The following is a 24,084-nucleotide window of genomic DNA, read 5'->3' on the forward strand; positions in this document are numbered from 1 at the left end:
TGAGCTCTGGCTTGTCCCCAACTTCTGCAATCTTGCCAGTTTTGCCGAAGGGGTGTGGGCTTTCCTCCAATCCTCCAAAGGAACCACGACAGACTCGCCGGCCAAAAGGCTGACATGAATGAGCCAATGTGTCAGACTAGACGCCTCCCCTGGCTTCACACTTTGTGTATCATGGTAAAAGATCTCATTCTTCACATCTAACCTAGTATGGTTACAGATTGCACTGGTGGCTTTTTTCTGAAGTCAGCTGATTTAAATTGGGGATGCACATTGGCTCGCTTTCTTGCAATTATTTCGTGCAATTATAACGGAGACAAGCTAAATTGAAGGTGGGGTGAGTCATTATTGATATCATCATCTCTTCTTCAACCTTCTTCACAAGGCAGTTAAGCATTAGCATGCCACATTTACCATCCCTCTCGCTCGCCCCCACCTCCCCTCCCATTCTCATCATCCTGTGCATAACCATAAATGCCACCCGTTGCCGATTGGCTGGAATAGTATCGTGTGACTCAGTCCGAGCCACTTTGTTTGTTTCCCATTTATAGAGCCAGAGCTGTGTCCAAAAAAAACACATTCTTCTTTTCAGCGCACACACAGAACGGACAGCTAACAGACCGTGAGGAGAGAATATCAACAATCTTTCTCCACAATGACTCACTCCACGTTTAAAGATACCCTGTGGAGCTTTAACCGGTGCAAGTGCTATGGAGCAATGTTTTTAAGAGTGGGTCCCCGCTTTGTTTGCATCATGCATGGAGCCAGTTTCCCGCAGCTGATGGCGATTACGTGCAAAGAAGCGTCGCACTGATGAAGACTCCATGCTAGCAAACATGGATATAAACAATGCAGAAATGTAATTCATTGTTTTTGCGAATGTTTTATGAGGAAGAAAATGCATTTAACATGTTTGCTACACCTGAAGAATGCACGCTATGAATAACACTGAGTGTCAACAGACACTTTGTTTATAAGAAAACTCCACAGAGTGGCTTTAAAACAACAAGCTGCACAATAAAACAGTACTCAAATTTATATTAATTCAGCTGACAGTCTGATGGCTTCTTCTGAGCTCGACCCATTTTTTATGGCACATGGTGCATTATGTGTACGCAGAGACCACAGAAAACCCATAAGTTTGTGGAGAGAAAATCTAATTGAATGAAATATGTGACGTAAGTATAATTCAATTTCAGCTTTGTCACACATGATGAAAAATGTGAGTTAATATTTGCAATTACACAACTCCACTGGTAGCTGCTTTAACAATGTGTGCTTCACCCAGTGCTAAAAAATGTGACTGTTTATCATAAACACACACACACACACACTTTGTATTTCATCACTGTGGTAGACCACGGAGGATTGAAGAAATGCTAATGTGTCCAGCAGCTTTCCTATTTGGTACCAGTGCTGATGATGATCCTGCTTTGGGTCCAGTGGGACCTTACCTGCAGCAATATGAGCACAGCATTATCTCCATGCAAATATTGCCAGAGGAAAACAAACCGGCAAAGTAACTCATCTACTGACTGGTTATGAGGGAGTCATCAGCTTCCTCTGAAAGACAGAGGGAAGAAAAAACAAGATGTCTGGCGGTTCAAAACAACCTCAGAGTCTGCTGTAATTTCCGTTGCAGCCTTTGTATGTGAACCCACTGCAAAGTGTTTCACAGGCTTCATTATTGTTCAATAGGATTTTAAATGTTATACGTATCTTAACTTTTGCATCTATTTCCTGTTCTAAGATGATAATATAATTTGGTTTTATGGGCTGCTTCTCCATCACAATTTCAATCTTATCAAATTACATCATCTGGAATTTCATTACACATATACATTAGTCTGTCTTATCTTTATAAAAACTAAATGGGAATGAGATTTGGTTCAAATTGAGCCCATTTGTGGGTGCACACATACAAAACTGCACCTTTGGCCGAAATTTAATGAATGCCGTAGCGGAGGGAAGGAAAGCCAAATATGAGCGAAGAACATTCTTGGCCTGCGGCTAAACTTTCAGAAATGACTTATCTTCAGTCGGCAGAGGTGTAAACAAAATGTCCAGCACGGTTGGAACACAACTTAACACAAGCTAACAAAGCTGATGTTAGAGTAGTTTCGGGCAACTGCTGCTCTGAAGCAAATATTTAGATCAAAACTGGCAGCATTAGTAGCTTTGACTGTAGGGCAGCCAGCACTCTTCATCAGACAAACAAAAAGCAGGGATCTCACTGGTCGAACAGGTGGAGCCGAGGCTCCTCTGGGTTGTGAACTGGGATTGTGATGGCGGTGGCGTAGCCGCTTTCAAATAGTCTGTGAAGTGCAAAACAACGCTGGCGTTTGTGGTGTTAAGGATGCAGGGTTTGACTAGAATATAGAGTGACCTCCCCTACCTTTCCTGAGATTCATGGTTTTAAATGACTGATTATCATTGTACCAACATCACCATCCATCATGCGAAGGTCAGTGACAATCCTTTACTGAACAGAAAAAGAAAACCTTTACTGTTCAAATATAGATTTATTTCCTTTTTCCTTCATACAAACATCTTTTTTTTTTTTTTCAAAAAATAAACTGTTGAAATGGATGAATCAATACTAGCGCACTGTCGCAGCTGTGAACAGTGTCAAGGTAGGTGAAGAGTGGGTAAAGCTGTGTGATGACTGGATAGAAAGGAACAAAAGGGGATCCTCAAAGTTGACACACAATAATAAAAGCAAGTAGTCGTCTCTCTTCCACTCTGTATTGATCTCCAGCACCTGAGTTGTACAGGGGCAAGCACTTTCAGCACTCTCGTCAGGTAGAAGTACAGGTTTTGCTCCTCTGTGCAAAGATTCATTGGATTAGAAAGATAATTATGGCCAATTAAATTCTGACTTCTTCCCCAAATGATGAGACTGCAGGTGCAGCTCGGATGCAAATGCATCCAGCAAAACAAGTCTCTTCATCTTGAGATGGGTGTGAAAAATCTCATCATTCTTCGAAGGGGGGAGGAAACCTGCAAGCGTGCAATTTTCACTCGTTTCCGATGCAAATCAGCTTGTGGGAATTTTGTTTTGGCCCTCGAGATGTGCTTTGCTAATGCACTTGAAAAAAAGAAACAAAAGTCACCCCAGATGTCAAGGCGTTTCCTCTCAGTTTGGAAAAACACATTTAAGATGAATATTAACTCCCTCTGAAGATAGACCTTTGTTTGCATTGTGGCACATGCGCCCAGCTCACACACAAAGCTCTTACTGGGTGACTGGAGGGATCAACGCTCCCTCAGCAGCACGCTTGTTTTTCAGCGTGAGAAGTGGGCATTTTCCACTGAACACCACCTTTGACCTAAGGCTCACACCCGCGTCAGATGGCCACAGCATCCACCATCAGTTCACAAAACGCTCCTCTTTGATTTCGTTTGTTGCGTTCAGGTGGTTGGCCAGCTCTTGCATCACAGCATCTTTGCCGATCTGATCGTTCCTCCTCTTTTCCATGATCACGTCCTCCAAGCTCTGAAACTCCAAGACGTGACTCTTCTTCTCCGAAAAGAGTAGTTTTAACCTGTACGGCTGCTTTCCTATCCTTATCTCCCCTCCGATTTTGAACTCCCGTTTGCCAAAGCGGCACCAGGCGGCAAAACATTCAGAGTTCCTCCAGTAGAGCTCTCTGTCTCTCGACCCAACGTGGTCCAGGGCGTTGCGCACAATCACCTCCGGCGGGAGCGCACGGTACCTGTAGAGGCTGTTCACTATCCTGCCTTTTTTGCCTTGGCTCACGTCGGTGAGAAAGTTGTTCTTTATCTCAGCCCTGTGCAAGTGAACCACCTGGAAGTCCCCGACGTAAACAGCCCAGTGCGGGTATTGCCCAGTGGCCACAAACTCCAGCAGGTCTCCGGGTCTGCACTTGTTCAGGAGACTTTCCGCAGAGTACGTCGCGCCTCCGGCGGGTCTCTCGTACACACACTCCTCTCGGTAGTGAATCGCGCACTGCAGCTCGTCCTGCGGGTCGAAGGGCTTCTCTTCATGGTTTACGGCGTGGCTGGCCGACGAAAAGTGGTCCAAATGATCGTCCTGGTCGTCGTCGCCGTCGTCGTTGGAGAAAATGTATGAGACGCCGATCCGCGGTCCGTCGTCGTCCGGGTCGAACCCATTTGGGTCCGACGTTGGCACCTCTGCGTAATTTAAATGCGTTAGTTTCTCCACCTGGTTCCCCATAAAGGTGAAAGGTGGATGAAGGGGGAGATAAAGCCGAGCACACACAAACAGGATCCACCTGTTCCTGGCGCGCTCAGATCAGCGGGGAGGAGAGGCGGAGGGCGGCGCGGTGCTGTGCGGCGTCTTAACTAAATCCAAAGCGGTGAAGACGGGCGCCAATAATCCATGTCCAGCTGCATCGATCCTCCTAATGAACGCCAAGTGCGCCGACCTGGACGGAAATGAACAAGACAGCATCTTAAACACGGAGCTCAGCACACCCACAAGCCTATCTGCAAGTTAAACAAAACGCGTAGTTTACATTCCCGACAGGTGTGACCTGACACACCTGTTGACGCACAGGTTTCACAATACTCACCAATATAACCACTGTCTTCACTTTTTACGCCACCTCGATACTGCGCGGTATCACCTACACCTCTGCTGCCACGTTAGTCCCTCTCAGTCGCTCTCCACAATGACTCGGTTCATTTTCTCCAGGTCGGTCCACGGTGAAAGTCTCCGCACTCACATGCAGTTCAGTTCCTGCCAGCAGCTCTCTCTCTCACACACACACACACAAACACAAACACACACGCCTGTCGTCACATCGGTAAAACGAACAAGGCTGCTTCACAGCGCGCTGGCGGCGGCTGCTGCTTCCTGTCTGCCTGTGCGCTGCGCGCTGCGCTCTGCTCCACAGACCGTGCGGAGTGCGGACCACAGCGCTTGTTGCAGCTGAACTCAACCAGGATCGACTGACTGCTGGGAGGTGTTGTCTTTTAAAGCAACAGTGCGCCTGCGTGCCTCATTTACATATTCACTCTCAAGTTTACTTCAGAGAAGAAGAAAAGCATCCAGCAGAGTGAGATGTTTCCACTGCAGTTTGATTCGCTTTGGAGATTGTTTTAAGGGAATTAAGAACATAAAATACAGTAATTAATCTCATCAATGAAGAAATTGATTTAATAATATAGATGTGGAATGTTATAGAGATACATGGTCTTTTTAAAATAACTACAGTTAAACATAAAGTCAGCAAAGCCACTTCTCAGTACCACACACAAACACTGAAGTCCACACTCATGTGATCAATACAGAGCACACAGTGGAACTGGGTTATAGGTCCACATGTTTTAATGACTCTACAAAAGAGGAGTGTGAGCCCATAAAAAAGTCAGAGAAGTAATATTAAAAAATCTAAACTTTCATGAACAGAGTGGCGGACACACACACACTGTATGAAGGAAGGAAATATTTCCATGTAAATATATAATTAGTGTATAACAAAAAGAAAGTGTAAAATCCTGAATTTGGTTTAGTTTACAGCGGGTGTGCAGTAACCAGTTGTGCCGTGCTCACTACTCCAGTCAATTATTCCATTGTTTCCAAATTCAGAAAGTTGTGTGTCCTGATTAAATGAGGTTTAAAAGTGAAATCAGATTGGAAAGTGAAATCTTACATTATCCCTGTACTGTATGTATAAGGCCTCATGATGTCATTTGAGGATTAGGATCATAAAGACTTGAAAAATACTACTATTCGAGACTAAATGCTATTAACTGTGGTTTTCTTTATCCTTTCAAACCCAAACCGCCCCACCAAAATCGCTTGATTCAATCAAATCAGATGTTCTGCAAAACTGAAAGCCATACATTTTTATTCAATTTGTGTCCCATTGAACTTGGGGTTGCGTCATTGTAAACAAGCAGACATAGCTTTATACAATCGAATCAAAGGACTTGAGTAATATGGTTCTTTCTGTATATTAACTTTGCACTGGATTTTGTCTCCAAACCTCTTGAGATGCAAAGATCTACGCATCATGAAGGCCGGCTGGGAAATCAGAACAGTGATGGAAGTAACTCTGAAATGCATTCTTCTGACTATAGACTCTTTTCACAGTTGGAAAAGCATAAGTGTTGCTAATAACACAAGCAACGGCTCTGTTGTGTTTGCTTGCTAAAGGAAATTGTTTATTCACATCAGAGGGGGGAGGTCATTGGCAACAATCCTCGACAACTCTACACCAGTGTGTCAACAAGACGAGGAGCCAGACTCCTTTTTGATGGGAGTGTCAAACTGTTTGGGTTTAGCACCAAAAAGCAGTGGGAGCGAAGCTGGATCAAAGCAGAATTTTGGAGGGCCAGCCTCATCTGTTCTCCTCCCTCTCCATCCAGCTCTGGCACTGCCCCAGCCAGGACTCCTGCACTGGGAAGTGAGACTGCTTTCACTTTCAGCCAAAGGTAAAATCCTCCTTGGACAAGCCAGATATCGAGGCTTACAGTGTCTCAGGCAGCCATTACACCTTCTTCTCAGAGCTTTTCAACAGATGAATGTGAATTCCAGATCAAACATAACCAGAAGAAAGCAAACATCTATGGGGAATTGATTGGATTGTTTGGGTTTTTTTTTTTTTTTTCCCTCAGCACTGCATGTCTGTACGGTGTTGTGATTGAATTTCTGAGGATATCCAGCTCCGCATCCATCCGGAGAAACAGCTTTAATGGGGCTGCCTGTGATGCGGTGAATGTTATGCTGGTGCGTGTTTGCATGTGCACTTCCCACAAATTGAACTGTTGTTGTGGCATTACCTGTGACTTAACATATTGTGCAGTAAACAGGATTACATTTGCAGAATGGTAATTCAAAATGAAGTAGACTGGAGAAATGAATGAGTCAACATTAGCTAGATCATTTGTTGCCACTTAATCGGTGAAATGCTCTTAGTGCTGTGTGACGCACTGTTTGGAGAGAACGGGCAATTAGAGGTTTTCAAAAGTGCCTGGTGCCAGGTTAATAAAAGATTAGCTTCACCTAGCTTCATCTCAACACTGCCTTTGTTTCTCTCTGGAACAAAGACTCCACACAGGGAGTGAGAGCCGGCAGGAAGGGAGAGATTTAATCACGTAAGTGCATTCCCGCTGATGTTAAAGAACGGTTTGTGGCTCATTCACAAAACTGTGTTTTTGAAGAAGCTCTTTTGGTATCTCCAGTATCCTACTGCAGTTATCTGCAGAAATGTATCACAAGTTTTATCACAAGACACAGTCACATTTTGAAACTTTATGGCATTACTCTTGGTTCAGATTGTATGCAAAGTACACATATATGAATATGCTCACTAACCTGAAGGCTCAAATGAGCACCTGCTGGATTTAAAGTTGCCAGTAGTGATCACTCTACTCTACCAACTATCCTGCAGCACACCTGGATCTGAGAATATATAGTCCAGAGATCAAAAGGTCATGCTTTCTGTTCTGGCTCTGCAGGATACATGGATCCTGTGTCCTCCTGCAGACACCGCCCTCTTGTGGTTCTGACAACTTGCTGCATCATGTAGGCAGCAAAATATTTGAAAAATGATCTACCCACACGCTCCCAGTTACAAATACAAGTTTGGTGTTACGCATTTGTGAAAAGGTGCAGCTTTTATTTACATTCAACAAGTCTGGAGTGAACAAAATGCTCCAGCTGAAACACAAACAGGTCATCTCTTCTTAAACTCTAACTTGACTCTGCCAGTAAAAATGTAGAGTGCTATATCCGTTTGCCCTGCCTCTTCTGGCTCTGGATCATTCTCCTCAGCAGCTGGTCAGGAATCAGATCCGACTTGCTCACATCTGTGTTCTCACAGCCCACCACAGGACAGCTAGAGGACAGAGGAAGAGAGGGAAGGTTAACACATATAACGGCATCGAAACACACAAATTCACACCAATGTGAGCAAGTGCGAGTTCAAATAAAAATCTCAGCACTGACACTCTTGCAGACAAGTACAACAGCATTTCATCAGTCAAACAGAATGAGCAAAGCCCTCTCGAGTAATTCTGCTGTAACTGTGCACATAAGGTGTGCACAGTGACCACAAGTCAGGACTCAAGACAGTAAGCAAGTTTGTTTGACAACAACATAGACCAGCGCTGGAATTTCATCAGTGTTCCTCTTGGACCAGACACATTTAATTTCATTCCAACATCAAAGCAGTATAATAAAGAAAATGTGAATTAAGACAGACTGCTGGTCCCACGCCAGCCTGCTGAGTTGTTTACTGCGGTAAAACCTGACTCAACTTTCTAACAGCCCTCCAAGGGAGCGCGTCTTACCGGCATTTCTTTTTCTGGCTGTGTCTTGTTCTGATGAGGCCCAGTATGGCTCCTTCGTCATAGTGGTGGTTACACTTTTTATTCTTAACCGGGTTCACCATCTCCACCTTGAATACAGATACACAGTGGTATGTTATATAATGAAACATGCAGGCCATGACACAAGTTAGCTGCTAAAACATCAAAAAAAGGTGGTTTTCTGCTTTGCTAATACTGAAACGTATAACTTATTGTCAGCAATTAGGTAAAGATAAGATGGAAACGTTTTGAAACAAGAAAAAAAGTGTGACAGCATGAATTACTGTAATGTAAAATAACCGATCAGCAGGATGGAGTGGTCTACCTGTGTGAGCGGGCAGGTGAAGTTGACCTGGCTCTGTGAAACAACAATGTCCTCGTCGAGCTCTTCCGTGTTCGCTGCTGGCTCTTGGTTGGCTGAAAACAACATACATGCAGTGTGTTTCCAAATGTGCAAGGACATGGGTTTAGCTGAAACATGTCCCACTTGGGTGCTTATGAATTCAGAGCTAATCCTGCATGTTATTCAATGTAAAAAAAAATAAAATTAGCCATGAAGGATTTGATAAATTTTACCACCACTTCACAAACGCTTACTTTAGCAGAATACACACAGCCACGTACATTTATAGCCATACATATACCCTAAAGATATTACATCAATAGATACACAGTAACAAACATGCACACACAAGAATCTCAGCTGCTCACAGAGGTACAAAGACATCAAACACACCCACCCCCCACCCCACCCCCCTTTGTAGCCCACGTATAAAGTTCACAGTATCTATTGTTGATGTCCCAGCGCAGCTACAACAATTGAATAGTCAAAGGCCATCCTGTGCTCAAGGTATTTAAAACAAAAACATGATTTTTTTTCCCCACGATGCTTAAACTCTTTTAGGTAATGATGCAATTGCCCAGCCAATAGGGTGACAGGTTTTAATTTCAGCCTTTAAGACAGCAACATGCAAGCATCATAAAGCATCCCTCAAAAGGAGCATGAGGTGATAGTTTTGCTGCTCATTCAGTGAATAACCTATGTTATTGCAGTAGTATATGAAATGATGTGATGAAGTCACCTCAGTTCACACCTCAAATATGTTTTCTCACACAATGTTACTTCTAGGACTGCATCAGGCTGGGAAAATAACACCGGTGCAGCAGCAATTTCACTCATAATCTCTACAAAGAACTGAAAAATATGGCACTGTCTGTGTGTGGCCACCTTTTTAATAAGTGGTGTAATAAGGACAACAGTTAAAAAGCAGAAAATAACAGCTACAGTGTGGCAGACAAACATAATTATTCAACAGTAAACTCTGCCAACTCTGGTGTGCTTGTTTGAAATTAAGCTAATTATCCTGAAAAAGGACACATCCCGAGATTTCTCTCTCTCTCTCCTTGGCTGAGAAGCCCTCCTGCAAGCACAGCTATTATCAAAGTCTACTGTAAGTTCTGAATGCGTTGCATTGAGTAAGCGGTGAATACATTTAGACTTCTCCCCCCATCTCTTCTCTGCACAGGCCTTACCTTGGTTGAGCGAGCTCTTGATGCTTTCCTTGAAAGCCACGAGTTTGGGGTGATTCTGCAGGTCGGCGTCAGAGAGCCTGGCTGTCCTCTCTGTGAACTGCTCCTTCACTTTGGCACACATGCTGAACATTGCCTCTGGCTGCTGTGTAGTAACCTGTAGAAATTGAAACAGGTCAGGCTTATTTCTCTACATTTCTCTACAGTTAGAGTAAACCTTAGTATTTTTGTGGCATTAAAAATAAACACCTTGACATTAAGCCACTCCAAACTGGGTGTGCACAGAGTAGCAGGCACCACCATAAGTGCTTGACTTTACAAAGAACCAATCATCTATATGCTCTTTTTGGACATTTAAGTCCTTATCCCAGTAAGACATCCTGAGGCTGACCTGTTCATTTAGTACAAGGGGAAAGGATGCTTTCCACTTATGTGATCAGACCATGCCAAGTTGCTCTCACCTTTGTTGTGACTTGTTGTACGATGTCAACAAAGCAGTTAATCTCCCTGTCCAGCTTGGCACACTCCAGAATCATAGCCCTCATCTCGTCGATTGCAGGGTTCACGTCTTTATCTGTAACATAACAACACACAAGGTGACTGAAAAAGTATTCAGATCATTTACTTCAGTAAAAGGAGCAAGACCCTGCTGCATACAATAGATATCAATATACATTATATAAAATACTCCACTACATGTCAAAGTCTTGCATATCTTAAAAATAGTATAAGCTGTTGCTTATACTTCAGTGTATCAAAGGCACGAGTACTCAGAATGGCCCTTGCTTGTATAATTGTATGCATCATTACATCATTGGGTCATTATCATTGTAGCATAAGCATTTTAGCAGTACTTAATGTAACAGTTGGTTAAGATGGAGCTCATGTTAACTACTTTGTATACTGCTGGGTAGTTTATTCTATGCGAATGCATCACATTTTGTCAACCACTCATGGATTTTTGTTTTGTGAAAGATATGACTGTAAAGTAACCAGTAAAATTAGCTGTAGCTGCCACATCGATGTAGTGGAGCAACAATTAGAATAATAATACCCTCTCCAATGCAGTGGCGTGGAGGAATAAAGTGAGCATGAAGGTAAAGCACAAAATAGAAATATCCGACTGTCGGTAACGTAACGTTACGGGTAACTTAGCTCAAAATTGTACGTAATGTTGCTGTGGTGAAGTCAAATATATTAACGTTACTTTCCACCACTGGAAATACACTTATTTAATCTATAGCAACACCGGAACCAGCATTGGATAATTGTGGATATACCTGATTACTACGTAGCGCTAAATTTAGAGTCGAATTTGGTTAAAGCTCAATAAAAAAAAACACAGAGATTGAAAAAGGCCAGTAAAGCCAGTAAGTATAACATACTGGGAGCACTTCTATTCATTACCCTGTGATTCCGCCAGGTCCATAGCCACGTCTGTTACTATGTCCATCCCCGTCCCGATGTCGGCCTGACATGACTTCAGGCTCGACAGTGTTCCGTGAACCGCGCTAAACGACATTATGACGGATATCTTCTATCCTGCGTGAACAGACACAATAACGTCGAACATAATCTAAAGTTAGACTAACTATAGTTGTTTGCCTAGCTTCCTAACGTCGCCTGCTCCTGATCCAGTTAGCTTAACGTCGCCTAGTTAGCTAACATACGAGTTACTGTATGAATGCGAAATAGCAGTCTTAATCTATTGAAGTTTTTTTCCCTAGTGCAAATATGAGACTAAGTCAAAAGTGAACTAGTTATATGAAAAAAAGAAGCAGCACTTCCGAACGACGCGCGAAAAAATAACTACAACGGCTGGCGTAAGTATTGACTTCCGGGTTTGTTTGGGTTTTTTTTTTCAAAATAAAAGCCTTGACAAAAAGATCCACCTGTCAACTGAAATGAAACAAAAACATCATATTATGAACAGTCGGTTTTATAAATGAATTTTTATTTGGAAATGGCATGAAGTGAAAATATACAAAGTCAGCAAACTTAGTAATTTAAATTTAGTTTAGTTAAATTTTCTATCTATGTACAATCTATTAATAGTGCATTAAGACATTAATGGTCAATGAAATGTAAAAGTAAACAATTCGATAGGCATTTTTCATGGAAGACATTGAAGCACAGTTACAAATCACGTAATCACTGGAGGCTGAACTCCATTTAGCTGCTTTACTTTCAGGACTCTGTTAATGTGTATCCTGTCTCCCTGACATGACTTACTGAGATGCTTGGATAGAATGAAGCAATCATGAATGCTATTAGCAGCTCCCATGCTTCTCCTAATATGAAAAGTGAAAATGTCTTGAGTGAAAAAAGCCTATGCGAACAAAAGCAGAATTTTTTGGATGAAATGCTTCTTCCAGATCTTCACAGTATTGTTCTGAATTCATCAAAAATGAAACTGGGCACATGGGCTTCAGCAACCTTAAAAGTACAGTGAATGAAAGAGAAATGCACATTACTACCGAACAATACACACAGTAAAAATGCAAGGCATTGCTAAGGTCAAAGTTGTCCTACCTTGCGCGACAGTTTTGTGTACTTTACATAGTCTTCCAAGAACATCAGAGCTCCCACCACATCAGAAGGCATGTCAGGGATCTTCTGACTATGATGGGATCAAATTAAAACTAAAACATGAGTTCATGAAGCCATAACAGGATATATTTTGTAAAAGTACTCAGATCAAGCAAACAAAAAGAGAAACAATATCTTGACTAAAAACTACACAAAATGAGGTGCAAATATGTCATTTGTATGTAATTTACAAAATTATTCCAAAGTTGTACAGTCTGTTTTGTTACCTTGTGCACTGCTCCATGATAGAGCGGATGAACTGACCAATGAGAGCCATGAACTGTTGTGTGTATCTGGAGTGGAACTGCTTGAGCAGGGTGAGCATGCCGAGCACTAGCGGAGGCCAGTCAACTGGGTCTGTGGCTTTCCTGCAGGTCATTCCTGGGAAAATACGAGACATCAGCTGTGTTGTCATTTACATGTGGATGCAGCCTTACATACCAGCAAGTCTGGCATGCTGACTGGAAAACGCTGCAGATAAGTTATCTCTGTTATACCAAGAATCTGGTGTGCTCACATTCCTTAAAGCTTCCTGGTCCATGTAGTGACTTCCTACATTTCCTGAAATAATGCTCTGTAAATACGGTGAGCAGTCTACCTAGTTAAAAACTGTCAGAGATACAGCAGCCAATAATCTCATATGATGTGATGGATAAACAGAAATAGAAATAAATCAAGCTTCTCTGAAACATCAACCAAGATAGCACACTGGTTTGACATTAATGATAGAGTAGTAGCAGCTGTAAAGTAAAGTGAAAAAACTTGCCTTGGTTTTTGCTGTACTGAAGTTTAGGCAGCTGAGCAATAATAAACAGGAAGTTGATGATAGGAAAGTAAGGCAGGCGCTTTGTGGTGATGTAGATCTGTGACAAAGAGAGGCGGTCAGAGCACTCTGCAACGAAAACCACACAAACTACAACAAACCATAATCACACTGTGTGGGAAGCAACGTCCATAATCTCCAGACCTTGTTGAGTGGGTTGTGAATGCCAGCAGCCTCCAGGTGGGCAGTGATGTCATACAGGAGAGTGTTGTCCTCTTTAGGGTAGGGCAGAGATGGATCCTGGTAGTGAGCTTCAATGTCTGCCAGCAGAGACCTGGCATGGTCACAATAAGAGTTCATGTAGATGAAGAGAAGAATCTGAGGATTTTTTTTAAATTAGAGCAATAATCATTTATCAACTAGTACTTGTGCTTAAATTCTAATTAGGAAAAGTCACATCACATATGCTCTCCTTAAATCAAACAGCAAGAGCTTTGACATTAAGTAATTAATATGGTATGGTTTCTTGGCAAAAGAAATGGTAATAATTAAATATTTATAGAGATATTAGAGAAATGGTGCAGTCTGTCCTGAGTTGGTGAGGCTGGACTGACTTGTTGAGGTTTTCCAGGGCAGCAGCTAGGTGTTTGGAGTCAAACTTGCAAGAGTAGTTCAGCTCATTAGCGATCTGTTGTCTGAGAATCTGCATCTGGCCCACCTACAACAAACGCATTTATTTCTCATTATCTTTATTGCATCATGTCTTTATTGGCATTGACAGATGATCAACAATGAAGAGTGGCATGAACATAAAGGAGAGAAAGAGGGGATCATTAAAGATGCATTAAAGATTGTAAACACAAATTGAGCTCATGTTTCATCTTCAAAGAATGAACCATGAACATTGAGTTAATAATTAATTCTATTCACAATATTAGAGAGTATCATGCAGCAGTACCTTCATGATGGCTTCCAGGTAGGCACCCCAGATCTTCTGGGTTTTGGCCACAGCACTGGCGTACACTTTGCTGGCATTAGCTGTTAAAAAAAACAAAAAACCAAAAAACAAAACATGGCTTCTTATCAAGGGGTAAAAAGACTCTGGTGGGTTGTGTAGGATTTCAGAAATGAATACCTACCCACAATGCCTTGCACTGGGTTGACAGCACCCAGCATGGCTTTAAAAACATCCACCACGGCTTTGTCCCTCAGGATGGTCTTCTGAAGCATTGTCAGGAAGTTCTGATGGGAGACATATGTTGCTAATGGTGCAAATATATTCAAGTCTGCAAACAATATGCACTGAAGATACCATAAAAGCCTTCACAGAGACACACCAATTACCTGAAGTTCCTTGACAATCATGAAGCAGAGCAGACGATCTAGTCCGTTGAGGCCAAATGTACCCAGGGTGTTCTGGATCTCAGAGAACAGCCTGTTGTTGGTGACCTCCTGGTGGCTCTTGAGGTCGTACCAGGTGTTCATCTGGTCGATGTAGCACGTCACCCTGCAGAAAGGACCAATGTTTGTCAGGGAAGCTTCCAAACACTGCAAGATTCAGCATCTACACATATTACCTGTAAGCTTGTATCTCCATCTTCACATTTAAGTTGTTTTAAAAGAAAAAAATCAATAAATGTGCTGTAATATTAGAGGACACATACTTAGGATCAGTGATTCGGAGGATCTCTCTGCAGAGACGGCCAATGAAGGTGGCAGACTCATCCACAGAGGGAAACTTTGGGATGGGGATGTGGGTGGACTGGTGCACACTCTGCCAGTCCTGGATCTGATTAGAAGAAAGGAAAGAACCAATCAATCAACTTCGTTACAGCCAAGTAGACAAACAACTAAAGCGTATCTTATTGATTGCAGGGGGATGAACTGCCACTGATCAGAGACAGCAAAAAGCATGCTAATGCATTGAGCCTGACCTTGGCCCTGAGGAAGCTGTTGCATTCCTGTTCTACATTGTAGTTGATGATGCGGGACACTTCCTCCTGCCAGATTTTAAGCCCGTAAATGCTGACATAGTCCTGGATGTACTCAAACGACCTGTAGAACCCGTCCATGGTGGCTGCCATCTCCTTCAATTTAGGCATCAGCTCACTTGGCTAAGAGATTGGAAGACGCTTGTTTAGTCTCATTGTTTCATTTTCCCCTGCTGTTATCCTTGATTCTCACAGGGCAAGAGAACATGGACATTAGTTCATATTTTTTTAAATACATAATAATGGAGCCAGTAGAAAGATGTTCTATGCTGTATTGTAGGCAAATCCAATTTAATGTAATTGCATTAAATTAAACTTCAGTGATCGATAATGCACTATAAAATCTTGACAGAAAGCAGCGATCAACAGATAGCAGATCCGACCTTAGCCTTGGGGTTGAAGATCAATCCTTTGTGCAGAGCATAAGCTACCCTCTTCACCAGCTCCTTCCTGATGCCATCCTCCAGAAGCTGTTTAGGATCCACCTAAAGCATCACAGTGTGTTAGTAAAGTCAAATCCACTACAGTAACCTATTCTTGTTCCTGTGGCTGAAGTCAACACCACATCCCTGCCTGCATGTTGGGACAAAGGCAAAGGTGTTTTAATATTCTGTCATCATGCTTAAAGTAAAGGTACAAAACCTTTTAGAAGTACAAATAACTTTATCACATCATCTACCTTAATGATCCCAACTAGAGTGGTCTTCATCATCAGGATTCCCTCAGTGAAAATGGAGATGTCATGGGTGAGTTTAGCCACCTGTAATCAGATGAAGCAGAAGGATGTTTACGCACACATGTGACAGACAGAATCCAGTGAACCTTAAATCAAATCAGCCCAATCTCAAAGCATTAGGATAAAAAAAAAAATATTTTTATAATTTGTATAAAAAGAGATGGCAGCAGATATTGCACTTGAACAATCAGGCTGTTTTGTTTTATCTTTAAAATGGAAAATCTAGTCTCTCTCTAACAACCACATTTAATTTGAGGGCATTTGACCTCATTTCAAAATATGCCATTTCAAAATCAGCCTGACAAATTCTAACTAATGCAATTCAATGAAGTTTCTGCCTGCGCAATCTGTTTCCATATCAGGCCTTCTTTTCTGGTTTGTATTTCACATCAAAAGCCGTGAGTGAGATTGAAAAATCTTCAGAAATGCCAGCTGGTTTGATTGCCTCACACAGAAGATGAGTCGACATCAAAACAGAAAGACTCGAGGCCTCTCTTTCTGATTTTGATTTAATATAATGTCGGAGGATTTTTCCCCTTTACTACAGTGACACTCTAACAACGACCCAGGAGCTACATGCACATTGTAAAGTGTGACTGTTTCAAACACAACAGTTATCTTACTTCATAGCGAGCCCCAAGTTGGGAGTAGTCCTTCAGCTTGTCCTTATCTAGCCGTGTCGGCACCTCCATGATGTCATGGATCTGAAGCTTGATGATCTTAGCTAGAGAGGTAAACATGCTCTCTGGGATAATCTGCAGCACCTGGAAACAAGAAGATAAAATACCCAAAGTGAGCACCTACATGAATATAACATATGTTGGAGGGGGGGGGGGGGGGGGGGGGGGGGGTTAAGACAGAGGAGTCAAGATTAGTCTTCAAAAGCAGATGGTGCACAATGCTGCAGAAGAAGAATCTTGTATTCAGCAAGGAGAAGCAAATCCTCTGGCATAAAATAACACGGCATGTGACTGATGAAACCAGAAGGCAATAGCTTCTTAAGGTACACATCCACCAAGGAGCTGTTTTGGGCTAAATTTGCCAAACAGATGGTTGTAGAAACATTAATCATGGCAGCAGCTGTTACTGAACAACAATTTACAGCATGCGGAGCTCATTTGTTAAAGTTGTGGAACCGTTTTTAAACCAAGTTCATTTATGAGTGCCACAAGAAATGTCAGAGTGTGTCCGCTCTGCTGAAAACCTTAAAAAACGCAGGAGCTACTTTTGTGAGGTCATAGGTGAAAGCATGACTTCACTGTACCTTTCTGACATAAGCCACCAACTCTCCAGAGTAGAACTGAGAGACGCTCAGCAGGTCAGCACTGTTGGCCTGGTTGATTCGCAGCAACGGAAGGTCCAAAGCAGATGCCAGCTGGTCTCACACACACACACACACACACACACACACACACACACACACACACATACAAAATAACTATATTTAGAATCACAGGTAGCAATTATCCAAATCAAGGCAAACTTAAGAATTTATTAATACAGAAATGTTACTATTCCTTTGTCTGTGTGTGTGTGTGTGTGTGTTTGGCACAAATAGTCCTCACCTTCAGAAACGTAGCTCTCAGTTTGGTAACCATGGACGGGTTGACTCTGATGCTCTCCTGCATAATTGATGTGAAGCTGCAGAATAAAACATGAGGCACAAGTGAAATCTGCTATACAGACAAAACCTAAAGACGATAAACTTGAGTTGAGTTTAAAGGGTTAGGGTGCAGCACTGAGGTCCTCATGAAGGCTTATATAAAAAAATTTATGCAGAAAGTCCTTGTCTTTGACAGTAGCAAATACAACACTTAATCGAATTGAGTCGCAATAGCTTTATCAAAGAGTCACTTTCTATTCATTCATTTATTCACTTTACAGTTTTTAGTATTTTAATTTGGCTTTATTGTTTAGCAGTAAGCACCTGTCAATTATCTGCCATGCGTAAGACAGGTCTCCAACTATCTGCATGGTGATGAGGACTTCCTCTTTGATATTGATGGTGCGGATCATTTGGTGCAGAAACTTCCTGGTGTCAGCCAGGAACTGACAGACCTGCAGGTTAGACTCCAACTGGTGGAACTCCTGGACCTGAAGAGAAGAGAAGAGAAAAACATTTTTACAGACACACATAACCGTACAGAGCGCAAACAACACTGCAAGCACGTGTCTGCATCCAAGAATTGTAGGTACCCGTCTGGCAGTCTCATTTTCTTGATGTTAAAAAAAGACAATTCTCTATTGCTACTCATTAAATTTCTGGCTCATGAGGATAATTTGGTGTTGGCGCAGAAGACTGTACCCATGGCCTAGCTAATTGTGCAAACAGTTATCAGTGGCTTTATAAATAAACATAACCCTGTGTTTGTAATTTTTGTGAAAATCATATTTGTTCCATTTCTTATTTGACAACAGACTGGCAGGACAGACAGGAGAAAACGAAGGCATTACAGTCCACTGAGCCAACAAGACATTTCTATTGAGTACTCCGATGTGTCTCTATTTATTTACGTTTCACAGCAGTTAATTTGTCTCTTTGTTTTGCTACTGTTTGCATAAATTGTTTTTAGATTCACTTATTAGTGAATTACACGCATGAAGCACAAGCAATCAAACTAACTGTGGGACCGCAAAACAGAATAAAATGATTCAAATATTGTTATTAAATTCAGATTCTAAGGTCAAAGAATCCAGTAAAAGTTTGGCATTGCAAATCGGAATGATCAGCGACGTCACTTTTATGTGAAAATGTAAAGTCGGCGTGAAATATCATTATCTTGCTCACCTCAACAAGAGCCTGTATGAGCTGAACTGTCTTCCTCCCAGCAGCTGTGGAGTCCTCATAGTTCAAAGACTCGATCTGCTTTGAGATTTCTCTGAACCAGGCCTGCAAGTTCTCTGTGAGGAGTAACACAGGTGTTTAGTGCAGAGTGACTGTTCTCCAAGTATTTTTCACAAGTGGTGGTTGTGAAAAATGTGTCTCTGATAGAGCTAGAGTCGCAATAACAGAAGTAAGTATGACTGATGTAAATTTAATATGCCTTTCCCTGCGTTGTGTTTTTGATGTGTTTTGTCCATGTCTCCCTGCCTCAACATTTTTCTCTGAACAGCTTCAAGCTTACCCTCATTTAAGAATTTGTGTTTCAAAACTGAATCTGTGACATTCAAAGCATGAAACGCTGCACAGCTGAGGTTCCTTTTAGTCAGTACCGCTGTGTTGTGTGTGTGTGTCATCTGCCACCTGATCCACCCTAACGGTGTAACTCACCATTTTTCTCCACCCTGGTGAGAGGTTTGACACCAGAGAAGACTTCGGCTAGCTCAGTCATTCTCTCTGATCCCTCCTTCTTATAGCTCTCCCATTTTATCTGCTTCTCTGACAACATCTGCTTGAACATCTGGTGGAGGGACAGTACAGATGCTGAGTCGATGAGGAAGGATTAGTCAGATGACATGTGTAATGAGAACATTAAATTTGTGTCCTCTCCTAGTGATAGACTGGCTAGCCACATGCTGTCTCACTGTATGCTAATAGACGATGGAGGGGACACACCTAACGAGAAATGCTTTTAGCAGTAATTTCGCATTTTCACTCTGTCTACAAAGACAGCAGTCGACAGTATGTTCCCTCTTTTTCCATGTTTTCCCAGTCATTATTCACATTATCGAGTACTGAAGAGAGACTCTCACCTCTTTGAGTGTGAACTCAAACTGAGCTGTGTCTAGCAGGAGCTGGAACAGGATTTTGGGCTTGTATTTGGAGTCGTTGAGCACTTGGTCTTTGATCTGACGCAGCCGCTTGTTGTTTGGGTCATAGGCTGTAAGAAAATGCCTTATTTGACTAAGTGTACATGACAAACCTATTTTTATTAGTCATATTTTCAAAGGCGATATCACAAATTTTGAAGTCTGGAGCAATGTACTTTATGAACTTTGCAGCTCATGCTACCTAGAAATGGACAAAAGTGAAATTCAGGCTCCTTATAGAAAATACAGCATCACAAGAGGAACATTATCTGTTCTTTTCCAAGCTACATTGGGGTCTTAAAGGAAAAACCTGCCCAGTATTCCCACCTGACTCCGCGGAGTGCAGCATCAGCCAGCGGATTGCAACATTGCAGTCCCTCAGACAGTTGAGTAGTTTGGGGATGTTGTCCAGGATGATCTCCTCCCTGAGGAAACCTTCTTTCAACAGCTGCTGCACCTGAGGCCTCAGGCTCTCCATGCTGGCTGCATATCGAGTAGCCTAAACACAGAGTCATGGTGGTTGTTTTGGTTGGGAGAGATACTGTTAAAAGTACCTTTCATCTTGGAAAACAAATTATTCATTCACTCACTCCCACTAGTGGCTGTTAGGAAGCGTGTCTGTAGATGACACACTAAACAAGGATTTTTCAGTTGTCTCCTCCTGCTACGTGTGCAGAATTCTTCATGACTCAGTACCCAGACAGTTCAGTTTGAGCTCATGCACATTAACCATCAAACTTTTCAAGACAAGTTTAAATTTGTCTTTCAAAGTCACTGATTTGAGTAATACCCTTGTGTTTCAATTTAGATTCTGCACAGTCGCACGGGACGACTTACAAATTCTGCAGAGACACTTATCAGTGCCTGCATACAATAATGTGCGACACTGAAGGACTGCAAATCGACAAAGCTGGAAACCGTGCGACGCTGAAAGCAATCCATATTTTTTATACCTGCTCTTTGATGTTTGCAGAGTCCAAGGTGTAGTTGAGAGCGGTCTTGGCAGCTTTGTATGGTTCCCACGCCTCCACCAAGTTCACTGTGATCCCCATGTAGATACTAATAACCTGCAGACAGACAACACAAACACAACAAAACATAATGAGATAGGGCATAAATGCCAAAACACAGTGCAGGCCTTAACAAGTTGTTTATATGCAGTGAATAATCCTTCCATATAACAAAATATCTCACCCAGTTGTCGGGGAAGTACTTGTCCACTATTTCCCTCATCTTTGCCTGCTGGGTGTGCAGTATGGAGGGGCTGAAGAAGAGGCACACATACAGCATGGCTGCCTGGTTAGCCAGCGCTGTGCTACGATGCTCTGGTAGAGGATACGCAGACACCTGACAGGAAGCAAAATGTGATTTTAGATCCCGAACATGACATTCGACACAATCAAGACCTACTCAAGTGTCAGTGTCATAATATCTGTAACAACAGAAAACTTAACTATCATCAGAAAAGACAAACGTTGTCATTTCGGTTGATTAAAAGTTCAGAATGACGTTCAACCAACTGCTTCTCACTTGGTTGTATATGTCGTCCGAGCGCAGCCTCCCAATGACCATGCTGATGAAAGAAGTACTGATGGGAACTCTCTGGAAGTAGCTCTCTGGGTAGTTGGCTGGCCGTTTGGCTCCAGGCTGACTGGAGTAGCCGGTGCTGCGCAGGAGCTTGCAGATGTCATCCAGGTTGGAGTCGGCTGATGAACGGGCAGCACTAGAGAACACGTGAAACAACAGAATAATGGGAGACGATTTAAAGACTGAGACCACCTGGCATTGTGGTTAATGAACTTAACATAAATCTAGTAATAAACAGTTCATATGTGCCACATGTGTAACATGTTGGCATTATATTTATATATAAAGCATTATTTTGATCACAGCATGTGTGTGTGTGGGTGTGTGAGTCACAGGCGCACCTGTATCTATAGTAGGAAACAAGCATCCTCTCTCTGACCTCCCCTTCAATTTTTTGGTCAATAACCAGCAACATGACTCCATAAAGGTAGAGAGCCTCACACTGGGTGGAAGAGAGAAGATACACAATTACCTTCTGTAGTCTCTTTTCAGTTAGTTTTACCATGTAATTTTTAAAGCCAAGGCATGGAAATCAATGTTGTTGCTGTAATGTTACAATGTCAAAAGTGATTTGCATTTGTGTTACTTACTAAAAGCTGTTTTCCATCCTCATTTAGAAGCACCGTCTCGAGGGTCTGCTGAATATAAACACCCTCATGTAGGTCATCCAAATATCTGTAGAGAGGAGGAGATAATAAAATAACATCTTGTAATATAGTCTTTGTCTGGATTTGTGGTTTAAAAAGGAGAAGAGCAGAGCGGGAGCATGAATCGAGGTCAGGGACTGTGTTTTTATTATCTATTTCAATAGACAGCTCAAAACATGTTGTCGTATTCTGAAGAACTTCAGTTAAATTGACTGAACTGAAAGTGAACGGAATAATAAACCTAAGTCGCCCGGTCCTGTCTTACCTGTTCAGATCCACTATATATTTGTGGACACTCTCAAAAGCCAGATAGAACCTTGACAGAATCTCAATGTTGTTCTCTCTAAACTCTTCATCCAGGTCTTGAAGCTCAGGTTTGGCTTCCAACTTCCCCTCGTAATACTCTGGACCCTGGCGAAGAAGCAACAACTTGAAACAAATGGAATCGATACTCAATCTTTACTCATGTCTTTATGAAAATGTACATGCAGCTCCCAACATGTAAAATGTCCAGAATGTCCTGAACTCCAGGAAAAACTGACAGCAGCCCTACAAAGCCAACGCTGATATGCAGTTATTACATCTGAAAGAAAATTATCTCTCCGTCCTATTACCTCCAATTAAATAATGACTTGAATATCAAGTACATTACAATGAGCATGCGTCATGTGCCTAATTTCCTAATTTACATGTAATTAGGTAGTCACGTCAGCATTTGTATGTTAAGCATAGGCCTTAAGGATAGCTTCAAGACCAAAAATGTTTTAAAACAACTGCCCGGACGAACTCCATACCTTAAAGTAGCTGAAGTCACAGATGATGTCTCCATATTTCTGCTGGTCGCTCTTGTCCTTGAGCCTGAAAACCGCAGGGATGAAGTCAGAGAGGCGCAGGAGCTCAGCAATGATGGCATTTCCTCTAGAAACTATCCTGAGGATGGCCTGGCCACACAGGTTGTTCTCCGCCAGGAAGTCCACCATAGCGGCTGGAGGAAGAGGAGGAGGATGAAAACAGCCACACCTTGACTCTGATTTCTGCAGCAAACTGACTGCCTAGTTGCTGGAAAAAAAAAAGAAAAGACAAACTCAATTTGAGGGCTGGTTATGCTGTTTACATATTTTTCTTTAGAAAGTTTCATCCGCCCTGCTGAAGTGTCTTTGAGCAAGACACTGAACGCCTGCCATCACCCAGACTGGTCCTGAGTTCTGACTCCTCCCAAAGGCTTTAGGTAATAGCTCATTATATTAGTGTTAGTGCATTAGTACTTTTACTGTAAGTGTAGCAAATGTATAGTACTATCAGAGTGCTTTAAAAGAGAATTGAGGTTTTCTCACCGGAAATACAGTGCGACAACCACTCAAATTACTTGTATAAATTTACCGTTAGTCCTAAAATATCTGTGCTTGTAACATTTTAACACTTCTGGGTTTCACAATTCATAGGTTTCTTGAAGACACATCAAAAAACTTCGACAGCTCTCGTTTAGCTTTTTATAGGCTTGTTGTTTGGTTAATAAATGGAAGAATCTGAGGAGCTGTTATATGGTCATGCATTAGCTAGCTAACTGTTAGCTCTTTCTATTGCCACTAGCCTCACGCTAGCATATAGCCTGCTAGCTACTTTGACCAGCTTTGACGCTGCAGACGAAAACACATGAAAAGATGCATACATATTGTTGTACACTAACTTTTTTACGTCTTGATGATTTAATTTAAATAGCCGCAAATTATAAACGTCGTAGACTGTAAAAGAACGCTTGCCTCTGTGGATCCCCTCTTCCCTGTTTACTTCCTCATGACCAACCACATGACTGTGACGCTGGGTGTGTTTGATTCTTGTCATTCAGTGCACCGGGGAAGTGACGAGCGTTGCCCATGTTTTGCCTTCCAGCACTAAGAATATACTTGCTCTATTTAAAATTACGTTAGAATTAGCTCACAGTGACGCTACTTGCTGTAAATCAAAGATATTTATATCTGCCTGAATCACTGGGTCTGCCTCCACGGTGCACTCGAGCCCTCAAACTCAGTTAGGTGTACATGTTTCTCTAGATGGCGACAGAGATCCACTGTACCCTCAGTTTATCTCTCTCACTGCTGCTCCACTGCACAGAGTGCACATTTTTTTTTGGCTCCACAGGGATGCAGTGATTTGCAGGGACTGAGTAGTGAGAATAAGCCTGAACTGAAATTA

The 24,084-nt window shown here is 42.2% G+C and overlaps 3 protein-coding genes across 4 annotated transcripts; all 3 read right to left on the reverse strand.

Annotated features, from left to right (window-relative positions):
* Nucleotides 1-2,483: 2,483 nt before the first annotated feature.
* Nucleotides 2,484-4,912, reverse strand: lratd2b (LRAT domain containing 2b). The gene is made up of 2 exons (XM_041942733.1): nucleotides 4,554-4,912; nucleotides 2,484-4,406 (listed from the first exon to the last, which is right to left on the reverse strand). Exon 2 carries the CDS (start codon nucleotides 4,193-4,195, stop codon nucleotides 3,368-3,370), a length of 828 nt encoding a protein of 275 aa, XP_041798667.1. The 5' UTR covers nucleotides 4,196-4,406; nucleotides 4,554-4,912; the 3' UTR covers nucleotides 2,484-3,367.
* Nucleotides 4,913-7,421: 2,509 nt separating this feature from the next.
* Nucleotides 7,422-11,661, reverse strand: nsmce2 (NSE2 (MMS21) homolog, SMC5-SMC6 complex SUMO ligase). Its single transcript, XM_041942931.1, has 6 exons — nucleotides 11,236-11,661; nucleotides 10,290-10,402; nucleotides 9,832-9,985; nucleotides 8,624-8,715; nucleotides 8,281-8,387; nucleotides 7,422-7,826 (listed from the first exon to the last, which is right to left on the reverse strand). Exons 1-6 carry the CDS (start codon nucleotides 11,348-11,350, stop codon nucleotides 7,715-7,717), a joined length of 693 nt encoding a protein of 230 aa, XP_041798865.1. The 5' UTR covers nucleotides 11,351-11,661; the 3' UTR covers nucleotides 7,422-7,714.
* Nucleotides 11,662-11,767: 106 nt separating this feature from the next.
* washc5 (WASH complex subunit 5) lies at nucleotides 11,768-23,764 on the reverse strand. Of its 2 annotated transcripts, none has more exons than XM_041942493.1 (29): nucleotides 23,652-23,764; nucleotides 22,686-22,950; nucleotides 22,157-22,302; nucleotides 21,835-21,919; nucleotides 21,586-21,686; nucleotides 21,188-21,380; nucleotides 20,852-21,004; nucleotides 20,611-20,724; nucleotides 19,985-20,156; nucleotides 19,601-19,728; nucleotides 19,179-19,308; nucleotides 18,696-18,808; nucleotides 17,835-18,001; nucleotides 17,473-17,548; nucleotides 17,172-17,282; nucleotides 16,531-16,671; nucleotides 15,851-15,931; nucleotides 15,555-15,656; nucleotides 15,115-15,294; nucleotides 14,845-14,969; nucleotides 14,525-14,687; nucleotides 14,320-14,422; nucleotides 14,139-14,218; nucleotides 13,795-13,898; nucleotides 13,385-13,514; nucleotides 13,184-13,280; nucleotides 12,645-12,798; nucleotides 12,361-12,448; nucleotides 11,768-12,264 (listed from the first exon to the last, which is right to left on the reverse strand). In XM_041942493.1, exons 2-29 carry the CDS (start codon nucleotides 22,869-22,871, stop codon nucleotides 12,208-12,210), a joined length of 3,480 nt encoding a protein of 1,159 aa, XP_041798427.1. In that variant the 5' UTR covers nucleotides 22,872-22,950; nucleotides 23,652-23,764; the 3' UTR covers nucleotides 11,768-12,207. The 2 variants fall into 2 exon arrangements, with proteins under 2 accessions (XP_041798427.1, XP_041798429.1); XM_041942495.1 differs by having other exon boundaries at nucleotides 23,579-23,666.
* Between the last annotated feature and the right edge of the window lie 320 nt (nucleotides 23,765-24,084).

This window comes from Chelmon rostratus, chromosome 8 (genome assembly GCF_017976325.1).
Source record: "Chelmon rostratus isolate fCheRos1 chromosome 8, fCheRos1.pri, whole genome shotgun sequence".
NCBI classification, from domain to species: domain Eukaryota; kingdom Metazoa; phylum Chordata; class Actinopteri; order Chaetodontiformes; family Chaetodontidae; genus Chelmon; species Chelmon rostratus.